The 20,690-nt window shown below is 45.5% G+C and overlaps 1 protein-coding gene and 1 long non-coding RNA gene across 2 annotated transcripts in view; one reads left to right on the top strand and one right to left on the bottom strand.

Annotated features, from left to right (window-relative positions):
• Nucleotides 1–20,690, bottom strand: part of LOC306814083 — a 432,110-nt gene that overhangs the window by 209,305 nt on the left and 202,115 nt on the right. The gene's annotated exons all lie outside the window — the stretch shown is intronic.
• LOC306814071 (large ribosomal subunit protein eL37-like) lies at nt 17,758–20,423 on the top strand. The gene is made up of 4 exons (XM_079329780.1): nt 17,758–17,823; nt 18,565–18,700; nt 18,988–19,072; nt 20,309–20,423. The coding sequence occupies exons 1-4, from the start codon at nt 17,821–17,823 to the stop codon at nt 20,376–20,378; spliced, it is 294 nt and encodes a 97-aa protein (XP_079185906.1). The 5' UTR covers nt 17,758–17,820; the 3' UTR covers nt 20,379–20,423.

Here is a 20,690-nt window from a genome sequence, read left to right as displayed (position 1 = left end):
AAGATAAAATAGAGAAAAATCATCGGAAACTCAGGGAGGGGATTAAGGAGGACCTCCTCCAAATTTCAGCTGTACAGATTAGAAACCCTGGTACCCAACGCAGACGTTCCCCCAGTTGGGAGAGGAGGTACACTCCCCAAGCTGAATTGTGGTTTTTCTTGCGAGATTCTGGAGAGAACATGAGAAGATGGGATGGGAAGCCTACGGCTGCTCTGGCAAAACGAGTGCGGGATTTGAAGGAAGGAAAGATTGAAAGAGGAAGTTCCACCAAAAGGAGAGCCGCTCCTGTCTCTCGCAGCCAAAGTGCTGAACGTGATACTGATAATGACATGTCTGATCCTCTTGAGGGAACTTCTAAGATGTATGCCCCAGAAAAGAAGGAGAAACAGGCTTAGAGGGGCCCTGCCTCTAGCCAGGGTGAGGCGAGGGAAAATCGTATTTTTTGGACTGTGTGGATTCGATGGCCTGGTACTTCGAAACCACGGAAATATAAAGCTTTAGTGGACACAGGAGCAGAGTGTACGATATTTCCATCAAGACACATGGGAGCAGAATCTGTTTCAATTGCTGGTGTGACAGGTGGATCGCAGGACTTCACCCTGGTGGAAGCGGAAGTAAGTTTAACTGGAAAGGATTGGAAGAAACATCTTATTGTGACTGGTCCAGAGGCCCCATGTATTTTGGGCATAGATTACCTTCGGAGTGGGTATTTTAAGGACCCAAAAGGACTAAGATGGGCATTTGGAATTGCAACTGTGATGGCAGAGCGTATTCAACAATTGAACACCTTGCCTGGACTATCTGAGAATCCAATTACAGTAGGACTTCTGCAGGGAGAAGAACAACGAGTACCAATTGCCACTTCAATAGTACACCGCCGGCAGTACAGAACAACTCGAGATGCTGTGATTCCTATTCATAAGATGATCCGAGAGCTGGAGAGCCAAGGGGTGGTTAGTAAAACCCACTCACCCTTTAACAGCCCCATTTGGCCTGTGCGTAAATCTGATGGGGAATGGAGACTGACTGTGGACTATCGGGCATTGAATGAAGTGACTCCACCGCTGAGCGCTGCCGTGCCGGACATGCTGGAACTCCAGTACGAGCTGGAGTCCAAGGCAGCAAGGTGGTATGCCACCATTGACATAGCAAATGCATTTTTCTCCATTCCTTTGGCATCAGAGTGCAGGCCTCAGTTTGCTTTCACCTGGAGGGGCGTGCAGTACACCTGGAACCGACTGCCCCAGGGGTGGAAGCACAGTCCTACCATCTGTCATGGACTGATCCAGGCTGCACTGGAAAAGGGTGAAGCTTCGGAACATCTACAATATATTGATGATATCATCGTATGGGGAAACACAGCAGCGGAAGTATTTGAGAAAGGAGAAAAAATTATTCAAATTCTCCTGGAAGCCGGCTTTGCCATCAAGAAGAGTAAAGTTAAAGGACCTGCTCAGGAGATTCAGTTCCTGGGAGTGAAGTGGCAAGATGGACGGCGTCAGATTCCTACTGATGTTATTAACAAGATTACAGCTATGTCCCCACCTACTAACAAGAAGGAGACACAAGCTTTTCTAGGTGCCATCGGTTTTTGGAGAATGCACATTCCTGAGTACAGCCAGATTGTGAGCCCTCTTTACCTTATTACCCGCAAGAAGAATGATTTCCACTGGGGCCCTGAACAGCAGCAAACCTTTGCTCAGATTAAACAGGAGATTGCCCATGCAGTAGCCCTTGGCCCAGTTAGGAGGGGACCAGATGTGAAGAACGTACTTTACTCAGCAGCTGGGAGCCATGGTTTGTCTTGGAGCCTGTGGCAGAAGGTGCCTGGTGAGACCCGAGGCCGACCCCTGGGATTCTGGAGCAGAAGCTACAGAGGGTCCGAAGCCAACTACACTCCCACAGAGAAGGAAATCTTGGCTGCCTATGAAGGAGTTCAAGCTGCCTCAGAGGTGATTGGCACAGAAGCACAGCTTCTCCTGGCACCCCGACTGCCAGTGCTGGGGTGGATGTTTAAAGGAAAGGTTCCCTCTACTCACCACACCACCGACGCCACATGGAGCAAGTGGATTGCCCTCATCACGCAGCGCGCCCGTATTGGTAACCCGAATCGCCCTGGGATTTTGGAGATAATTACAAACTGGCCAGAAGGTGAAGATTTTGGTCTCGCTGATGAAGAGGAGCAGAAGCAAGTGACCCGGGCTGAAGAAGCTCCACCGTACAACCAGCTGCCAGCAGATGAAACACGCTACGCCCTTTTCACCGATGGTTCCTGCCGCATTGTGGGGATGAACCGGAAGTGGAAAGCTGCCGTATGGAGCCCCACACGACAGGTTGCACAAGCTACCGAAGGAGAAGGTGGATCGAGTCAACTTGCAGAACTCAAAGCTGTTCAGCTGGCCTTGGACATTGCTGAGAGAGAGAAATGGCCAAAGCTCTACCTTTACACTGATTCGTGGATGGTAGCCAATGCTCTGTGGGGTTGGCTGGAAAGGTCGAAAAAGGCTGACTGGCAACGTAGAGGAAAACCAATCTGGGCTGCTGATGAGTGGAAAGACATTGCCACTCGGGTAGAGAAGCTCCCTGTGAAAGTCCGTCATGTGGATGCCCATGTTCCCAAGAGTCGGGCTAATGAAGAACACAGGCACAACGAGCAGGTAGATCAGGCTGCACAGATAGAGGTGTCAAAGATAGACTTAGATCGGGAACATAAGGGAGAGTTGTTCCTGGCTCGATGGGCCCATGATGCCTCAGGCCAGCAGGGTAGGGATGCCACCTATAAGTGGGCACGAGACCGAGGGGTGGATCTTACCATGGACAGCATTACCCAAGTCATTCACGACTGTGACACTTGCGCTGCCATCAAGCAGGCCAAGCGGGTAAAACCCCTCTGGTATGGTGGACGGTTGTCCAAATACAAGTATGGGGAGGCCTGGCAGATTGATTACATCACACTGCCTCAGACCCGCCAGGGAAAACGTTATGTGCTGACCATGGTGGAAGCCACCACTGGATGGTTGGAGACCTACCCTGTGTCCCATGCCACTGCTCAGAACACCATCCTGGGCCTGGAAAAGCAGGTCCTTTGGAGGCATGGTACCCCTGAGAGAATTGAGTCAGACAATGGGACTAATTTCAAAAATAAGCTTGTCAACACCTGGGCTAGGGAACATGGTATTGCGTGGGTGTACCATATCCCTTACCATGCACCAGCTGCAGGTAAAGTGGAGAGGTACAATGGATTGTTGAAGACCACCTTAAAGGCATTGGGTGGGGGATCTCTAAAAAACTGGGAGCAGCACCTGGCAAAAGCCACTTGGTTAGTCAACACTCGAGGTTCCACCACCCGAGCAGGTCCCGTCCAGTCTGAAGGCCTTAATGTAATAGATGGAGATAAAGTTCCAGTGGCCCATGTTAGAGGGTTGCTAGGGAAGACAGTATGGATTCATCCTGTCTCGAGTACAGGCAAACCCATTAGTGGGATTGCCTTTGCTCAAGGACCAGGATGTACTTGGTGGATAATGCAGAAGGATGGAACAACCCGCTGTGTACCTCAGGGAGATCTGATTATAGGATAAAGTTGTACACAAATATTATTGTTGAGTGTCACTACCATTGTATGCCAGATTTTATGAATAGAAGGAAATGTGTAAGTGACAAAGGCCTGAGCAAGTGAGAAGGAGGAAATGTGTAAGTGTTGAAGGTTTTGAGCAAGTCAGAGAAAGTTTTCATGTTGTGCTTAGTAAGTGTGTATCCCAATCGTGTGTCAATGATCACGATATGGGATAAGGGGTGGAATGTTATGGGTTATGTTTTGACTAGCTCCTCTCCCTACCCCCCACCATGGAGCTGCCGGCCCCTCCCCCAGTCTGTTTTATCTAGCCTAGTGTTTTTCGGCTTTTGGGGCTTTTTGCTGCTGCTCGCTGCTGCTCGCTGCTGCTTGCTGCTGCCCCCCTGCCCCCCTCCCCTTTGCTGCTTCAGCTGCTTTTCCCCCCGGCTGCCTAAATTGCTCCTCTCCCTTTTCCCCCCCACCCCCCCATCCCTAAGATTTGCACTGGCTCCAGAGGAAACGGATCTGAACTTCAGAAACAACCTCTGGAAGTCTGCCAAAGAAGCTCTGCTGCCCTTCCCGGCGAAGATCTGCCGAGTTCATCTCAATCTGGGTCTGTGCTGGGAAGTGTTTCTTTTGTATTTTGTTAATAAAAAGTTTTTTCCACTTTCCCCTGAAGAAAATTCTTTCCGAGCTTGGTGAAGGAAGGAATTGTAAGGGGGGGAGGGGGCCCTTTGGAGGTCTTTTTCCTAAAATTTGTCCCAAACTTGGACAACCTACTTTATTCCTTTACCACTGTCTAGCCTCTGTTCTAGGTAGCCTCTCAAGGCATCATCATCAGGGCTTGCTATCACTTGTTTCCCTTTCTTTTGAATTAGGTTTAGTGAAAGCAAGTTTTCCCTATGGTTGGTTGTTGTTCTGTTTCCTTGCTGTTCACCAAAGAAAAAAATGTCTCCTTGTCTTGGTTTGAAAGACAGGTGTTTGATAGGAAACCCCTTCCCTCCAAATTATAATTTTGATATTAAGGAGCTCTCAGGCAAATATATGAGGATAAGAATAACAGTTCTTTACTAGTATGTATAACAAGGAAAACAAAATAATAACTATGGAATTAACAACAAACAGAACCAGAGACCCCGTGACAGCCTTCTTGGCTGAGACAGGAAAGGATGGAGGAGAGGCTTGTCTTCACAAAGCCCTGGGGTAGTCAATCCCAGTGCCCCTGCAGGACTTTGAGGAGCACTAAGCTGGAACGGCAGGAATGAGCAAAAAATCCCGGGCTGCGGACGAGACGTATCAGAGAACTCTGAGGCAATAACTGTGATTTACTAAAATATGAGTATTGGTCTAATACCGATACTCAACTATGATGGACAAAAGACTCTCTAACAGTTTAAAGTTAGAAAGTGTATGTTTATTCAGCGCTGGGCAGCAGTGTGAGGTAATCTGCAAAATCACAGGTGATCACAAAGTCTATTTATTGGCAAAGGATTCAAACAAATACATATTCATAATAACAGCCCCTCCCATCCCCCGCTTCCTATGGTAATTAGCTTGAATAGCTATTAAGCATGCGTGATTGGCTTCTTAAATTAAGTCTGGGGTCGTTTTTGTGGTGAGGGGTCTTAAAAGGAGGAAGTGAGTCTTCTTCACTCTAAACTCTTGACCTTTTCTATCAATGACAATACAAATGATTTCTGGGGATAGTCCAATTTTTTTAAGAATGGGTTTCTGGTTGCATTTTTACACCTTTGATAGCAATGCCAAGTCTGCCACTTGTTGTAATATCCTCCAATTCTAAACAAGTACAGCAATAGACAAAATCAAACTTATAATGACTAAAATAAGCAGCACAGTGATTGGGTGAATCAAGGCATTAAGCAAACTGGTTGCGATTGGTGACCATCCAAATAGCACATCCCACCAATCATGAGACACATGTTCTTCAAATAGTTTAAAAAACCCTTTTATGGTCTCCACGTCATGGTGTATCATGATTAAACTCTTTTCCCTGCATCTTGAGTCTCTTTTTAAAATTTTTCTTAATTCCTGATGTTTCAGTAGCTGAGCGACTAGGCTTAAATTCATTCCGATAGGCACAGGCAATATTTCTTGCACAGTAACCAGATTTGCCTTTATGTACTGATGTGATATTACAGGTGCCTGATAGGAAAAGTCACATCCTTTGATTTTAGCAAAATTGCAAAGACATAAACTGAATTGAGTTTCATCCACAATTTGATTGTCTATTATTATGGTGGGACATGCTGTTCTGAGACAGACACAACCTTTTCCTATATACACAAGTGAAGTTGTTTGGTTGGTTAGATGCATTTTAAAGTGGCAAATGCTTTGGTCCATGTCTAGGCAAGTATCTTTGTCATCTTCCAAAGTTCCTTCACATATATATCTCAATTGTCTCCTCATAGAACAGGGCTCTAGGTTAATGGTCTGCCATTTTCCTTCAACTTCTCGAGCCCACATTCTATGTTCAGAAGGATACAATACAGTCTCTTCATGATTTAGTCCTAGAGTAACTATTGGGGGTTTACATTCTCCATTTCAAAGAGAAGCTTCTGCCTTTATTGGCAGACACCTGTCTTTCAAACCAAGACATCCAACTAGATAGGACAGAAGGCAGGACATGGTGCTAGGGGATACAGAAAGGCACCAACTTCCACAGTATTAAATAAACCCTGATCTAAATGCTTAATAGGATCACAGTATTTGCTGGTACAACAGTTTCCCCTTCACTGGACCTGGCTGGACCAAAAGTGCTGCGTGGAAGCTGCAATGGGAATGTATTTGGTTTGCATGTGAAAAAACGAAGCCCTTGGGAAAGACTTGCATTGGAGAAGTTAATAGAGGACTGTCTCCTGTGGGAGGGACCCCACGCTGGAGTAGGGGAAGAACTCCTCTCTCCAAGGAGGAAGCTGCAACAGAAACAACAACATGTGATGAACTGACCAAAACCCCCATTCCCTGTCTCCCTGCACTGCTGGGAGGAAGGAGGTAGAGAATCAGGAGTAAAGTTAAGCCCAGAAAGGAGGGAGGGGTGAGTGAAGTTGTTTTCAAGATTTTTTTTTTACTTCTCATTATCCTACTCTGATTCTAATTGGTAATAAATTCAATTAATATTCCCAAATCAAGTCTGTTTTGCCCATGATGGTATTTGGTGAGTGATCTCTCCGTGTCTTTATCTCAAGTCATGAGCCTCTTGTTATATTCTTTCTCCCCTTTCCATCTGAGGAGGGAAATGATACAGTGGCTTTAGTGGGTACCCAGTATCCAGCCAGGGTCAACCCACAACAGGGACATAAGCTGCAGTAACAGACTGCTGTTTCCTGCATTGAAAAGACAGTCCTGAAACCAAAATGTGTCACTTTCTAAATCATTTGGACTACTTCCTCAACATTAAAGCAGAAGGGTGAATTAGCCAGTGCTGAATTTAAGCTGGTGCTATTCAGCAGTTGCTAATATGAGTGTAGGGTTTGAATAAGCTGGAGAACACTATTGGCAGTGACCCATGACCTGCACTACAGCTAAGAGCCTCTGGGATTGTATTGGATCAGCCCCATCCCTGCCCATTACCTACCTTAGAAGTATCCAATGCTCCTGAATACTAAAGACAGTGGCATGATGATATAAAAAAACCCCACTTTCCAAACAGTTTTGAAGGCATGTCAATGAGCAAGACTATTTTTATCCCACAAAGGAGAAGAATAATTCCTCTGTCAGCATGTCCTTGCAGGTAGCAAACCAACACACTTCTTTTGGAGGCTGTTGCCATGGCATCTATCCAATATCTTCACATCATCTTTCAGAATTTTGAGATCTAATGAGAAAGAAAGCGGAAAGGAGACACCAGTTAAGACACACAGCAAGGTTGCTGGGACAAATATGACCCAGTCCAGCTTGCATTTATACTTTGAATTTATTGGAGGTTTTTCTGTATGGCATTTCATCTATAAAACATGGAGTTTTATAGTTTGGTTTTTGGTAAGAAAGACAGAACTGCTATAAAAATATTTTTATTAAGTCAGTCAGGGCAAAATTAATTTTACCTAACTTCGACCATCTAAGCCCAGCCTAAGGGGGCTGTCTAGGCTCCTGTTAGAATTAATGGAAGGAGAAGGGTTCCTCCCAAGGATGATTTATCCAGCCTATTTTAGACACCTAATTTAAAATAGGATGATTTACCCTTTGGCAGTGTTTATCTCTCTCCTTTAACTACAGTGGGACCATGGATGGACTAAATGTGTGGATTTTCAGATGAGTCAAAATGAATATGAGCAAAAACTTGTTAGGTGTTATTCCAGGGACAGAAATTGCCAACCAAAATGAACGATCTGAGTGAATAGCCTGGGCCACACCTTTGTGCATCTGGAAACAATGCAGCTAAAATAAAAATAACTTTTTGCTCCATCCCTCAACCTTAGCATAAATCAAAAGCCTCCCAGCATATAAATCAGCACCAAAGGAATTCAGTGAGAGGCCATGCTCAGGAAACAAGTGAAGATAAATTAACTATTCTTAGATCAAATTGTTTATAGACTATGAGTTTACTGAAGCTGCATGGTGGGCTGGTCTACTGGTTTCTGCTGGTGTAGAGTTATTTTTCTTCCCAGAGTCTGGTATGTGGCTGTTTTGGATTTGTGCTGAACACAGAGTTGATAATACCGAGATGTTTTTGTTATTGCTGAACAGGGCTTACACAGAGCCAAGGCCTTTGCTGCTCCTTGTATGGCCATGGTGTTTGTGTGTGTGTGTGTGGGGGGGGGGGGGCATGTGGGAAGTTGGGAGAACACACAGCTGGAACAGGTGACCCCAACTGACCAAAGGGATATTCCAGACCATATGACATCATGCTCAGCATATAAAGTGGGGGGAAGAAGGAGGAAGGAGGGGACATATGTAGTGATGACGTTTGCCTTCCCAAGTAACCTTTAGCTGTGAAGGGGCCCTGCTCTCCTGGAGGTGGCTGAACACATGCCTGTCCATGGAAAGGGGCGAATTAATTCCTTGTTTTGCTTTGCTTGTGTGTGTGGCTTTTCATTTCCCTAATACACTGTCATTATCTCAATCCATGAGTTTTCTAGCTTTTACCCTTCCAATTTTCACTCCCATCCCACTGATGGGGGAGCGAGAAAGTGGCTGTGTGAGGCTTGGTTGCTGGTTGGTGTTATAAATGAGCACAAAGGGCCATACTCAAAACCAATTTGAAAAATTTATTGAGTACAGACGGCAAAGGCAAAATTGCAGCGCTGGGTGGCAGGGAGTCTCCGCTCCACAAAACTGCCACACTTTCCCCCAAAGTTCGTTCTCTTTTAAGTCCCCTGATTTCCGGGTGCGCACGTTTCTCCGGTTGCTAGGGGTTCTTCCGTTGTCAGCGCTGATCCTTGCAGTACCCTTTGTTTTCCTAAAAAAAAGTTACTAAGACGTTTGGTTATTGTGCTAGCCTAAGTAATCAGTAATCACATACCCACAGACCAGCCCGCATATCCGGGCTTCAAGATTGCTTATCTAAGCCCGCATGTCCGGGTTTGAAGATAACCTATCTTACAACGAACAAAAAGGTCACCATTCCCTCACAATCCCCCCTTTTTCTATTTACCTATTTTTGTTTGTTGTATCTCTGGAGCTCTTTTCTGCTAAGTTCTAAGCAATCCTCAGTTTCGACACCATCTAGAGGCTCATATTTCGCCCATATCAGCATAAGGTGGGCAGCTTCTAATCTCCCCTTTACAATATTAATTAATTTGTTAAAAATACAGGGGCCGAATGTCAATCCGATTACCAGTAAAACTATAGGTCCTGCTATAGTAGATAAAAGGGTGGTTAGCCAAGGGGAATGATTGAACCATGATTCATACCAACTTTGTTGAGCCTCTCGTTCCCTTTTTCGTTGCTCTAGTTGTTTTCGGAGCTCAGCCATAGTGTCTATGACTATGCCGGTATGATCTGCATACGTGCAGCACTCTTCCCGTAAGGCTACACATAATCCCCCTTGTTGTAAGAACAACAGGTCCAACCCTCTACGATTTTGCAACACTACTTCTGATAAAGACCTTACTGATTTTACCAAGCCATCAATAGCCTTTTCAATTCTACTTAGGTCTTCATTCACTGACATTCTTAGATCCCTCATCCCTTGCTGCTGGTTTACTAGGGACGCTACTCCGGTACCGATTCCGGCCCCCCCAACACTCAGCAACACTGCCACTGTGAGTGCTGTAAATGGTTCTCTTTTCATTAAGTGATATTCAGGGGTCACCTGATGTTCAGACACATAATCCTTTGGGTGATATGATATTCGGGGGATGATGAGAACCTGTATGCAATATTCCAATGTTTCATTAAAGTTTTTAGTATCGAAGCCATGAGCCACTGTCTCACATCCCCAATATCCACAATAATACTCCCCTGGGTAATTACAATAACTCCTTCCCGGGTTGGATGCAGGACAAAAATAAAATCCTATCTTGTTTAGGCAGGGTTTTGTTGGCATAAGGTCACAGGGTTGACAACCAAACGAAGGACTTCCCGAGGTTATTACTGTAGAGAGAACTTTCTGATCCTCGAACCTTATTAGCGACCATTTGAAGGGTTCGTGACTAGCTGCTGCTGGTCCCATAACAAGTCCCAGAAGTCCCCCCATCACACACAATTTTAGAGTTAGGGGGTGTTCACTGCCAAAGTTAGTTCGTTGTTTACCAATTCTTTCCATTTCATCCCTCTTACCACTTCCCTCCCGGCCTTGGGTTCTTGAACGGATAAGTGCCTTATTGGTGATTATATTTGGGAGACCTTTTTCCCCACTATTTATCCTTCTGCCTCACCCGCCAACTAGGTTGCTGCTAGTTGCGGGGTAACCCATCTTCGCGGCAGCAAGGATATTCTTCAGGGGTGGAATTTGCTCCTCTCTCCCACTTCCTTCCTTTAGAATGCCAATTCTTTTCTTTCAATGGTGGAGTATCACACCTGAGTTTCTTTACCTGTTTCTGGCACTTCATTTTTACAATATCCGTATTGAATGGTCCCAAAGGCTCATTGGGGTGGTAACAATAAAGCTCAGGGTTAATACCTTTGGAAAATATTTGCCACCAAGATGGGGATCCCACTTTTAGCTCGCGAGCTGCTACCTTTTGACTTAAAACCAAGGTAGTCAGCTCGCGCTGTCCCTCCCAACAAGGCTGGCACACGCTTTTAGGAGCCCTCCCTCTTTGGCAATGAACCCACCAGGACTCTCTGCAAATTTTGCAACAAAAGCATACAAATGGGTAGCAATCACAGTCTAACCAGCTGCATGCCACCCTTATATCTTTATGATTTACATTCCCCTCCCCATTATACAATTTCCCTTTATTTGTTAACCTAATGTCTCGATAGTAAGGTTGTTGTGCAAGTTCCTCTAAATATCCGCAATATCCAGGTGACTCTGAGGTTCCGATTAATTCTTTTTGCAATATCCAGTTATCTCCTACCCAAATGTCCCCCGAGTCCATTTATGGAGGCGTTTTCTTTTTCAAAGTCAATTTTAAGTCACCCGTTGTTCTTTTCACCTCCCATTCAGAGTTATTAGTGTCCTTTGTGAACTTCGATGGATCCACTGGTCCCTTTATTCGGCTGGCATGAGTCCACCCTTTCTCTGCCGTCCGGATGGCCGTGTCTGTGGTGAGGAGTACTAAATATGGTCCTTCCCACTTCGGGGTTATGGGATTTTCTTTCCAACTCCGGATCAATATCCAGTTCCCGGGCTGTACCTAGTGTTAGAGCTACCAGGCACTTATTGATATAAATTTCATAACATTTCAAATGGGGAAAGCCCCACATCCGCTCAGGGTTGGGTTCGGATGTTCAGCAAGGCTAGTGGAATACATTTTACCCAAGATAATTTAGTTTCCATTACCAATTTAGTAAGCTGCTTCTTTATTTCCCCATTCATTCTCTCCACTCGGCCTGAGCTTTGGGGATGCCAGGGGGTATGCTGTTCCCATTTTATTCCTAACGCTTCTGCCAACTCCTGTGTTACTTTGGATGTAAAGTGTGGTCCCTTATCAGAGTCGATAGTCTCTGGTACCCCGTATCTTGGGACTATCTCTTCCAGCAGGACTTTTGTGACCGTTTGTGCCGTTTCTCTGGCGGTCGGGAAGGCTTCCACATAGTGAGTAAGATGATTGACTATCACCAGAAGGTACTTAATTCTCCCCACTTTTGGTAATTCAGTAAAATCTATTTGAAGATTTGCAAAGGGTCTTTTTGCTAATGGCCTTCCCCCATGGGGTAGTTTTCTAAGATTGCTTCGATTCACTCGCAAGCAAATGGGGCATCCCTTGGTAATATGTTTGGCCATATCATGAATTCCCATACTCATGAACTTAGTCGCAAAATGATCCACTAATCCTTGAGCTCCCCAGTGTGTTTTCTGATGTAGTTTGTATAAAATTCTTTGGGCCACTGCCTTGGGTAATACCTCTCGTCCATCCTCTAGCATCCATTTTCCTGACTTCTCCTTAACCCCCATTTTCCTTAATTTTTCCTTTTCCTCATTAGTAAAAATTATGTTAGTACTTTCCTCATTATGTACTTTTTGGTTTTCTTGCCCCCCTTTTTCTTTTAGGACCATCTGTCTTAAGGCTGCCTGCTTAGCTTCTTGGTCCGCTGCATTATTTCCTCTGCTTTTGAAATCTATCCCCCGTTGGTGTCCTTTTAAATGGACCATGGCCACTCTCCTAGGTCCCCTCAAAGCCTGCAATACTTCAATTATTAGCTTCTGGTGCACTAGGTCTTTCCCCTGTGAATTGATCAAGCCCCTTTCTTCCCATAATTTTCCAAAGGTATGTACCACCCCAAATCCATATCTAGAGTCAGTATATATTGTCCCTTCTTTTCCCTTGAGGAGTTTTAGAGCTCTTAATATGGCATACAACTCGCATGCTTGTGCAGACCAAGATTTATCTAAAGTACCTGACTCTATCACTTGCAGGTTGGAACCCCCCACAATTGCGTATCCTGATCTCCTTCTTCCTTCAATCACCCTAGAGGATCCATCCACAAATAATCTTTCACCATCTTCTAACTCCTCTTCCTCCAAATCAGGCCTAATCTTTGTTTGCTCTTCAATGGTTGCTACGCAACCGTGGGTTAGGGGTTGATGTTCCAGTTCCCCATATAAAAATGCAGCTGGGTTCTGTAAGGTGGTAGTTTCTAGTGTTAAATCGGGGGCTTCTACTAGAATGCCCTCATACTTTAAAAGTCTCGCATCAGAGATCCATTTGTCTGCCTTTTGTTGCATCACACTCTGGATATTATGAGGAGACATCACCTTTAGGCTACTATTAAAGGTAATTTTTCTAGCTTCTTCAACCAATAGAGTGCATCTCGCTACAATTTGCAAGCATGTGGGCCACCCCCTACTCACTGGATCTAAAATTTTTGACAAATATGCCACTGGCTTCTTCCTCCCCGCCCAGTCCTGAGTAAGCACCCCAAAAGCAATACCTTCTTCTATGTTAACAAATAAAAAGAATGGCCTCCTTAGATCGGGGAGGCTTAGGACTGGGGCATGGACCAGGCTTTCTTTTAACTCCTGGAGTTTGTCTGTGTCCTCTTGGCTCCATTTTAACAACCCTTCTTGTGTTAATTTGTAATACAAAAATCTGGCCTTGCTGCTATAGTTTTCAATCCACTGTCTACAATACCCAGTAAGTCCTAAAATTTGGCGAATTTGTCTTTTATTCTTTGGTATTGGCAATGCCACAATTGCTTGGATCCTTTCAGGATCTATTCTCTTTTCTCCCCTTCTCTATCGGTCTCTCTCTCTCTCTCTCTCGCGGCTTTTCTCTCTCGGTCTCTCTCTTCTCTCCGGGCCCGCACCCTTCGAGACTAGGCCTCGCGTTCGCACGGTAACCACCACCACACGCGCGGCTGGGCGCGCGCGGGACGAGGGCTCAGCTGGGGCTGACCCACCCCCCGAGGCCGGCCCCATAAACACCGGCTCCGACCCGCGGGAGCGGCATCGCGGACGCGACGGTGGCGGCATGGCAGCGACGGGCACACCGGCGGCGGCGGCCGGCGACATCGCCGCCCCGCAGCGCCTGGGGCGGGGAACGGCGCCGCGCGCGGAGCTAACCCCCACCCGCCGGGCGGCGGGGAGGCGGGATGCCCCCTTCCCTCGGCGACGGCCGACCCTTCCCGTGCCGCCACGGGCAAGGAGCCGGGACCGCTGCGCAGCTTTTTATTTTCGCTTCGGACACACAGCGCGAGCCTTTTTTTTTTTTTTTTTTTTTTTCTCTTGCCCCCCGGCCTAATTTGATAATCTTGTAAGATCTGTTCCAGTGCCTGTCCAAAGAAGTTTGGAGATTCCGTAAACCCCTGGGGTAACACTGTCCATCTAAGCTGTTGTCTTCTTCCTGTATCAGGGTTTTCCCATTCGAAAGCAAAGTAATCCCGGCTTGCTTCATCGAGGGGACAGGCCCAAAAGGCATCCTTTAAGTCCACTACACTATACCATAAATTATCAGGTCCTAGCTTGCTCAAAAGGGTGTAGGGGTTTGCTACTACAGGAAACCTCGCTATGGTCCGTTTGTTTATCTCCCTCAAATCATGTACTAGACGGTACGACCCATCCGTCTTTTTGACAGGAAGTATAGGTGTATTGTAAGGAGACATACAAGGCTCCAGCAGCCCCCTATTTAGTAGTCTTTCTATCTCAGGTTTTTTAGTCCCCTCCTTCCTTCTAGGGAAATGGGGTATTGTTTTATTCTCACGGGGACCTCAGGATTCTTAATTTTTACCGTGAATGGGGCTATTTTCAGTTGTCCAACGCTTCCTGGGTTGTACCACACATCAGGACTTATTCTGTCCTCATCCTCTTGTCTAAGGGGGCAAAGCCTAATTTGTAATTCCTTTTCCACTACTTCTATTTGAATTCCTAATTCTATGATCATGTCTCTTCCTAATAGGTTATAATCAGATTCTGGTACTAGTAAAAAGTCCCCTATTCCTATCTTTGATTCTGATTCCACCGTCATCCTTTTTATCACCCTTACTTCAAAAGGTTCTCCTTTTGCCCCCACCACAGTGGCGGTTTCTTTAGACAGGGTGCATCCCTTGGGCAAAAATTGAATGGTAGATCTTTCTGAACCCGTGTCGACCAGAAAGGTTATCTCCTGGTCATGGGGACCCACTCAGTTTTATCAAGGGCTCTTTTTGTTGTTTCCGGGTCCTCATTAAATAGAGCCCCTGACCCCTCTAATCTGCTTTGAATTCTTTCTCATCTCTAATTCGGACTCGACATTCCCTCTTGAAATGTCCCCTCTTTCCACAATAAAAGCACACCTTCTGGTCTTGCCTCTCCCTCTAATCTCTCGGACCCCCAAACTCTCTCATAGGCTGTTTTTGCATCTTTCCCTGATCTTACCCTCTACTTTCCCGCACCGCAGCAACCATCATCCTAACCTGTTGCTTGTGACTCTTCTCTTCCCTTCGAACATATACCTTCTGAGCCTCTCTTAACAACTCATCCAAGCCTCTATCCTGCCAGTCTTCCATCTTTTGTATCTTCTTCCTAATGTCTTCCCAGGATTTTGAAACAAAGTGCACCTTCAGCACTGCCTGTCCCATCTGACCATCCAGGTCCATTCCTGAATAAAGTTGGAAGTTCTTCCGCAACCTCTCCAACCATTCCGTGGGGGTCTCCTCCTTTCTTTGTCTCTCATTAAAGGCTTTATTAATATTCTGACCCCTTCTGACTGATTCTCTAATTCCCTGAACTATAATAGTTCTTAAGTCCTGCATATGGGTTCTATGGGCCAGGTTCTGATGATCCCAATTCGGGTTCTGAAGAGGCCATTTTATATTTGCTGCCGGCCCCTGCGCATGTTGGGCATCCCAAATACGCATCCCCTCCCTCCTGATCATATTCTTTTCCTCTGCCGTAAACAAAATGTTTAAAATAGACTGTAATTTCTCCCATGTATACATGTTTGGGCCTAAAAACTGATCTACCCTTTCAGCCACTCCCAATGGATCCTCCAACAAGTGTCCCATTTCTTTCTTGAAGTCTCTCACATCCCCCGAGCTAAGGGGCACCGATATAAATCCTATTCCCGCCTGCGGTCCCCCCATGGGCATCTCTCTTAAGGGAAACAGCCCTTTCCGAGCCCTGCTCCGAGTTGTTGGCCCAGTATATTCTGACTGATCTAAATCCGAATCTTCCTCCGGGGGTGCATTGGGACCCCCTCCTTGCGCTTGGGGTGGGGGCACATATGGGGGAGGGACTATCATAGTCTCCTCAGCTCGACCCCCCTTCTTCTTCTCCTTATTCTCGCTAGATTTTTCTGTTAGTTTAAAAATAAACACCTCTGGGCGGCCCACCCACACCTTAGCATATTCACTCTCCTCCAGGTGAAAAGGTTTCTTTGTATTTACCCAAATGTTTAGTTTTTGCTTCACCCAGTCCTCGGAAGACCCAAATACTGGCCAAAACACACCCTTTGAGATTTCCTTTCCACCCCATATCTCTACACAATAGTGTATCATCCTAGCCTTATCCTTCCCCCCTGTGTCCGGAAAATGTTCCCAATTATCTAAAAAAAACCCCAAGGGACTGTCCCTTGGTACAGGTGGGAGTTTAATCCCTGCAGGAGGCTTACTCTTCCCCTGTCCCATTCCTCCGGAGTGCCTTCATTCACACAAAAAGTCACTTTCGCTTCCCCTGTTTCGTGGCCCAAGCCCTCGCGGGTCAATGGGAACCGCACTACTAAAGGGTCCGCACTCGCTTGGGGAATCTGGCTGCCAGTTCCCCTCTCACACACACCACGTCGCCGCACTCCGGGATCCCGACCCCGCCCGAACGGATCCCCTTTTACTTACGCGTCCCGCGTCTTCGTCCAGACTTTGTGCACAAAATTTAAGGGGTCAACCGGGCCCTTTTCTCCTTTGCTTTTGCCTTCTGGTTTTAGGTTCGTCGGTCGAGGTGGGAGCGGGGGCTCCCGTCCCTCGGGACCACCAAGAGGGTGGGGCGCGCCTTCCCACAGACGGGAAATCCCCCTTACCCAATCTCGATCCGAGTCACGGCACCAAATTGTTATAAATGAGCACAAAGGGCCATACTCAAAACCAATTTGAAAAATTTATTGAGTACAGACGGCAAAGGCAAAATTGCAGCGCTGGGTGGCAGGGAGACTCCGCTCCACAAAACTGCCACACTTTCCCCCAAAGTTCGTTCTCTTTTAAGTCCCCTGATTTCCGGGTGCGCACGTTTCTCCGGTTGCTAGGGGTTCTTCCGTTGTCAGCGCTGATCCTTGCAGTACCCTTTGTTTTCCTAAAAAAAGTTACTAAGACGTTTGGTTATTGTGCTAGCCTAAGCAATCAGTAATCACATACCCACAGACCAGCCCGCATATCCGGGCTTCAAGATTGCTTATCTAAGCCCGCATGTCCGGGTTTGAAGATAACCTATCTTACAACGAACAAAAAGGTCACCATTCCCTCACAGTTGGGGTTAAACCACAACAGCTGACATGTAAGAATTTAGATGGTGCATTGGAATAAAAAACAATTTTAGATTAATGATGTCCGTTGCAGTGCTTTAGGCAGACTGTCACATTGCATCTGTGGGGCTTGGGAGGGACACTGACAAGCAGAGTGTGCGTATTTTTTAAGGCAGTTCACTTTGAAAATATGTATTACAGCCACAAATATCCTGTCCCTGAAGGAGAAATTTTCATTTCAGTTATGAAAATAGGTTTATAGGTTTCACTTGATGTAGAAATAAGGCCAGGACTTGATTCTGCAGCCTGAAGTAGAGCTGTAGGCACCTGTGAATAACAGCATGGGTACTAGTGCAGGGAAGATGCGTTAGAGTTAAAAATAATGTACCTGTAAGTTATCTTAGGTGTGTTAAATTTACACATAGATACCCCTTAATCATTTTTTTCAGGACCAGTTGCACCATGGTCTGATCCCCGAGGGTCCCACCACGACACACCACGGCTTTCAGGGACCTTGCCTATCCCAGTAGGCCGGGCCCGGCGGGAAGGGGACATTACGCGGAGGGGACCCCTGAGTACAACTTGAGGTGAGGCTAAGACGAGCATTCACTTTCTACCGCACCGAGCCGGGCAGGGCCTATCTAGCCAGGCTACCGGACCGGATGCTTCCGCCATTCCCAATAGAACAGTCACAGCACGTCTCCGGAAGCGCTTGCCGGACTATAGCGGAAGCGGGGCGGGGCACAGCCTCTTTGGTGCTAACCCCCGGAGAAGATGGTGAGTGCTAGCGCCTGGATGCGGTGATATCTGTCGTCATCCGCCGCTGTGTCGGGCTGTGTGAGGCCGTAGGCCTCATCTGGGGCGCGGGACGACCCTGCGCCGTGCTGTGGCCAGGCTCGGAGGTGGGGCTGCGCTGCGGGGAGACGAAGCTGGGACCTGAGCCTGAAGGCCTGGCAGCGAGCCCCGTTCCTGGCCTGTGTGGGTGCGTGGGACTTCTCGTCCTGGGCGAAGAGACAGTGATATGGGGTATGGGGTATGGGGCTGTGCTGCCGCGGGATCTTCTTCGAGGTCCCCTCCGTGCTTGCTGCGGGCCTGGCCTGGACAGCACTCTTCCCAGGGATTAGGAAGCCTTTCAGATAACGTAGCAAGAGAGAATTTGATTGCCAAAGCCTCTTGTGAGTGTATGGTTAATCTATGAAAATAAATACCTTTCCTCAGGAAAAAGCAGTTTACTGTTTATCACCGATAAATTTGAGGGAGATGAGAAAGGAGTTGGAGATAACCACTCGGTGACTTAATTTTATTTCAGCACTGGGTAGGAGGATAAGAATGGCAAAGAGAAGTGTAAGAAACTGATTTCTTAAAATGGAGGATACCTATAAAAGAAACTGAGTCGGTGTTTCAGAGTTCAGTGGACTTTGTGAATTTGAGTTTTTTAGAGAAGCCTGTGTTTTAAGTTAAATGACTTTTGAGTGATAGTGATATTTACAATGTGCAATGTCTTGAAATATTTCTCAGACGAAGGGTACGTCATCATTTGGTAAGCGGCGAAATAAGACACACACCTTGTGTCGTCGGTGTGGGTCCAAGGCGTACCATCTGCAGAAATCTACCTGTGGGAAATGTGGTTACCCTGCTAAGCGTAAGAGAAATTGTAAGTAAAACAGTTGAGTTTAAAAACCTGTATTTTTTTGTCGTCTTCAATAATCTGGCTTTTTTCCAACCAAGAAAGAATACTATCCTGTCTTGAAGTGTTAGGAGCTTTTTTGAAATTAATACTGATTTAACTATATTTCAGCTAACATGCACTATTACTGCATAATAATGTACTTAATTGATAATTGGTTTTTTCTTCTGTCAAATTGAATAGTTGTACTATTCAAACATACCATGAAACTAATTATTTGGTGTAGATGAGTAACAGTAATTTCTGTGTTCTAGATAACTGGAGTGCAAAGGCTAAAAGACGCAACACCACTGGTACTGGTCGCATGAGGCACCTCAAAAGGGTCTACCGTCGATTCAGGTATGGCATTTTATTACAGACTAGTGTAATCTGACATCTTCAATTGATTTTACTAAATTATAAAATTCATCATTCAAAGTTAACACTTATTTAGTATGCTTGATGAGGTATGGTGTTGGTTTTTTTTTAATATATTGTGGAAATAAATGATGTCATATCTTCAAAAGAATATACTGCCAATTATAAAAAGCTCATTCATTGTTAAAACAGGATGTATAACAAACTGATGTTTTTGTTAATTGTAGATAGTACAGAACACAGAGGGTATTGTAATAAAGCACTCACATTTGAAAAGGTGTACTTTGTGTAGCATTACCTCTTTTTGGGAGTCTGAAATTGATGGTTGCACTGAAGTTGGATTTTTCTAAGAAACAATTCTTGAAATGCATTCCAATCCTTTCTTGCCCACAAAAAAAGGCTTTAAATACTTCAGTGGTTGCTCTTTAATTTGGAGTTCAATTATTAAGTAACATCTGATTCTGAGTTGCAGGTTTCTAAAATGTGTTATAAGGATTTGAGTTGTACTTAAAAGGTACTGTACTGTTAAACTTGCTAAGAAATTCTTTCTGTATGACCTCCATATTCTAAAGCACAGCTCTGTAACTTTTGGCCTGATACACCAGAAAGATGGATGAAAAACCCAAGTAATTCAAAGTCTTTTCTTTAAAATGTAGATTGAATTCAATAGTGAAAAGTATGTCTTAAGTCCCAGACCTAGGTGTATTTGAGAGATTCATTCATCTGAGGGTTTTTTGCTAAGCAGTCTTTCCCAGAAGCAGCCAGAAAATACCTTACAATGTGCAACTGAAGCCTGATTTCCACCAAGTGTTGCTGAAGTAGAAATGTCATCTCCAAAGCAAGCTTGCACTTCAGTGCTAACAAATGTGAAATCTTTTACCGAGCTGCTTAGTAGGAACATAAAGTAAGGCATGCCTTCAGTGAGTTTACTGTATCAGATTCAGTCTTGCAGTGTTTACTCAGTTAATGAAATCTTCCTGTTTGAAGAAGTCATTTACTTCAGCAGAAGAGAGAGAAAACCATATTGCTTATTCCAAACAGTTTGTGAAGTATGTTTCTTAAGAAAAATATACGAACATATGAACTCCATAGTGATTTCAGTGCATTAATGAGAGAAGCTAAAAAAAGCTGGTGAACCTGATCTGAAACATTGCTTCTTGGAAAATAAATTGGACCAAAAGTCAACCTTTCGAAAAATAACCATATTTCTACTTGTAGGAATGGATTCCGTGAGGGAACCACGCCAAAGCCCAAGAGAGCAGCTGTTGCAGCCTCTAGTTCATCATAAAGATACATGTATTTGTTAAAATAAATAGTCTTATCCAGAAAATGTCTTTTTTTTTGTGCGTTTTACTTCAGTGAAACATGGTATATTGTGTCTGGCTGAGCTGGAATTTGTTTCCCCACAGCAGCCCTCCCAGTGCTGTGCTTTGCATTGGGAGCTGGAAAGGTGCTAGTAACACACCAGTGTTTTGGCTTCTGCTGAGCAGCCCTGGCACACCATCAGTGCTATCTCCAATATTCCCCCCATCAAGGGGCTGGGAGTTGACAAGATCCTGGGAGGACACACAACCAGGCCGACTGACCAAATGGTCCAAAG

This window comes from Erithacus rubecula (genome assembly GCF_903797595.1).
Source record: "Erithacus rubecula genome assembly, contig: SUPER_W_unloc_1, whole genome shotgun sequence".
Taxonomy (NCBI): domain Eukaryota; kingdom Metazoa; phylum Chordata; class Aves; order Passeriformes; family Muscicapidae; genus Erithacus; species Erithacus rubecula.
Note: the sequence above shows the minus strand (reverse complement) of the source record. Positions and strands in the feature narration are given on the sequence as shown.

Excerpts from the sequence above, each read along its gene's own strand:
- LOC306814071 (XM_079329780.1), top strand. Across the intron at positions 18,701-18,987 it reads TGCTAAGCGTAAGAGAAATT|ATAACTGGAGTGCAAAGGCT; the intron begins GTAAGTAAAACA and ends TCTGTGTTCTAG. Across the intron at positions 19,073-20,308 it reads AGGGTCTACCGTCGATTCAG|GAATGGATTCCGTGAGGGAA; the intron begins GTATGGCATTTT and ends TTCTACTTGTAG.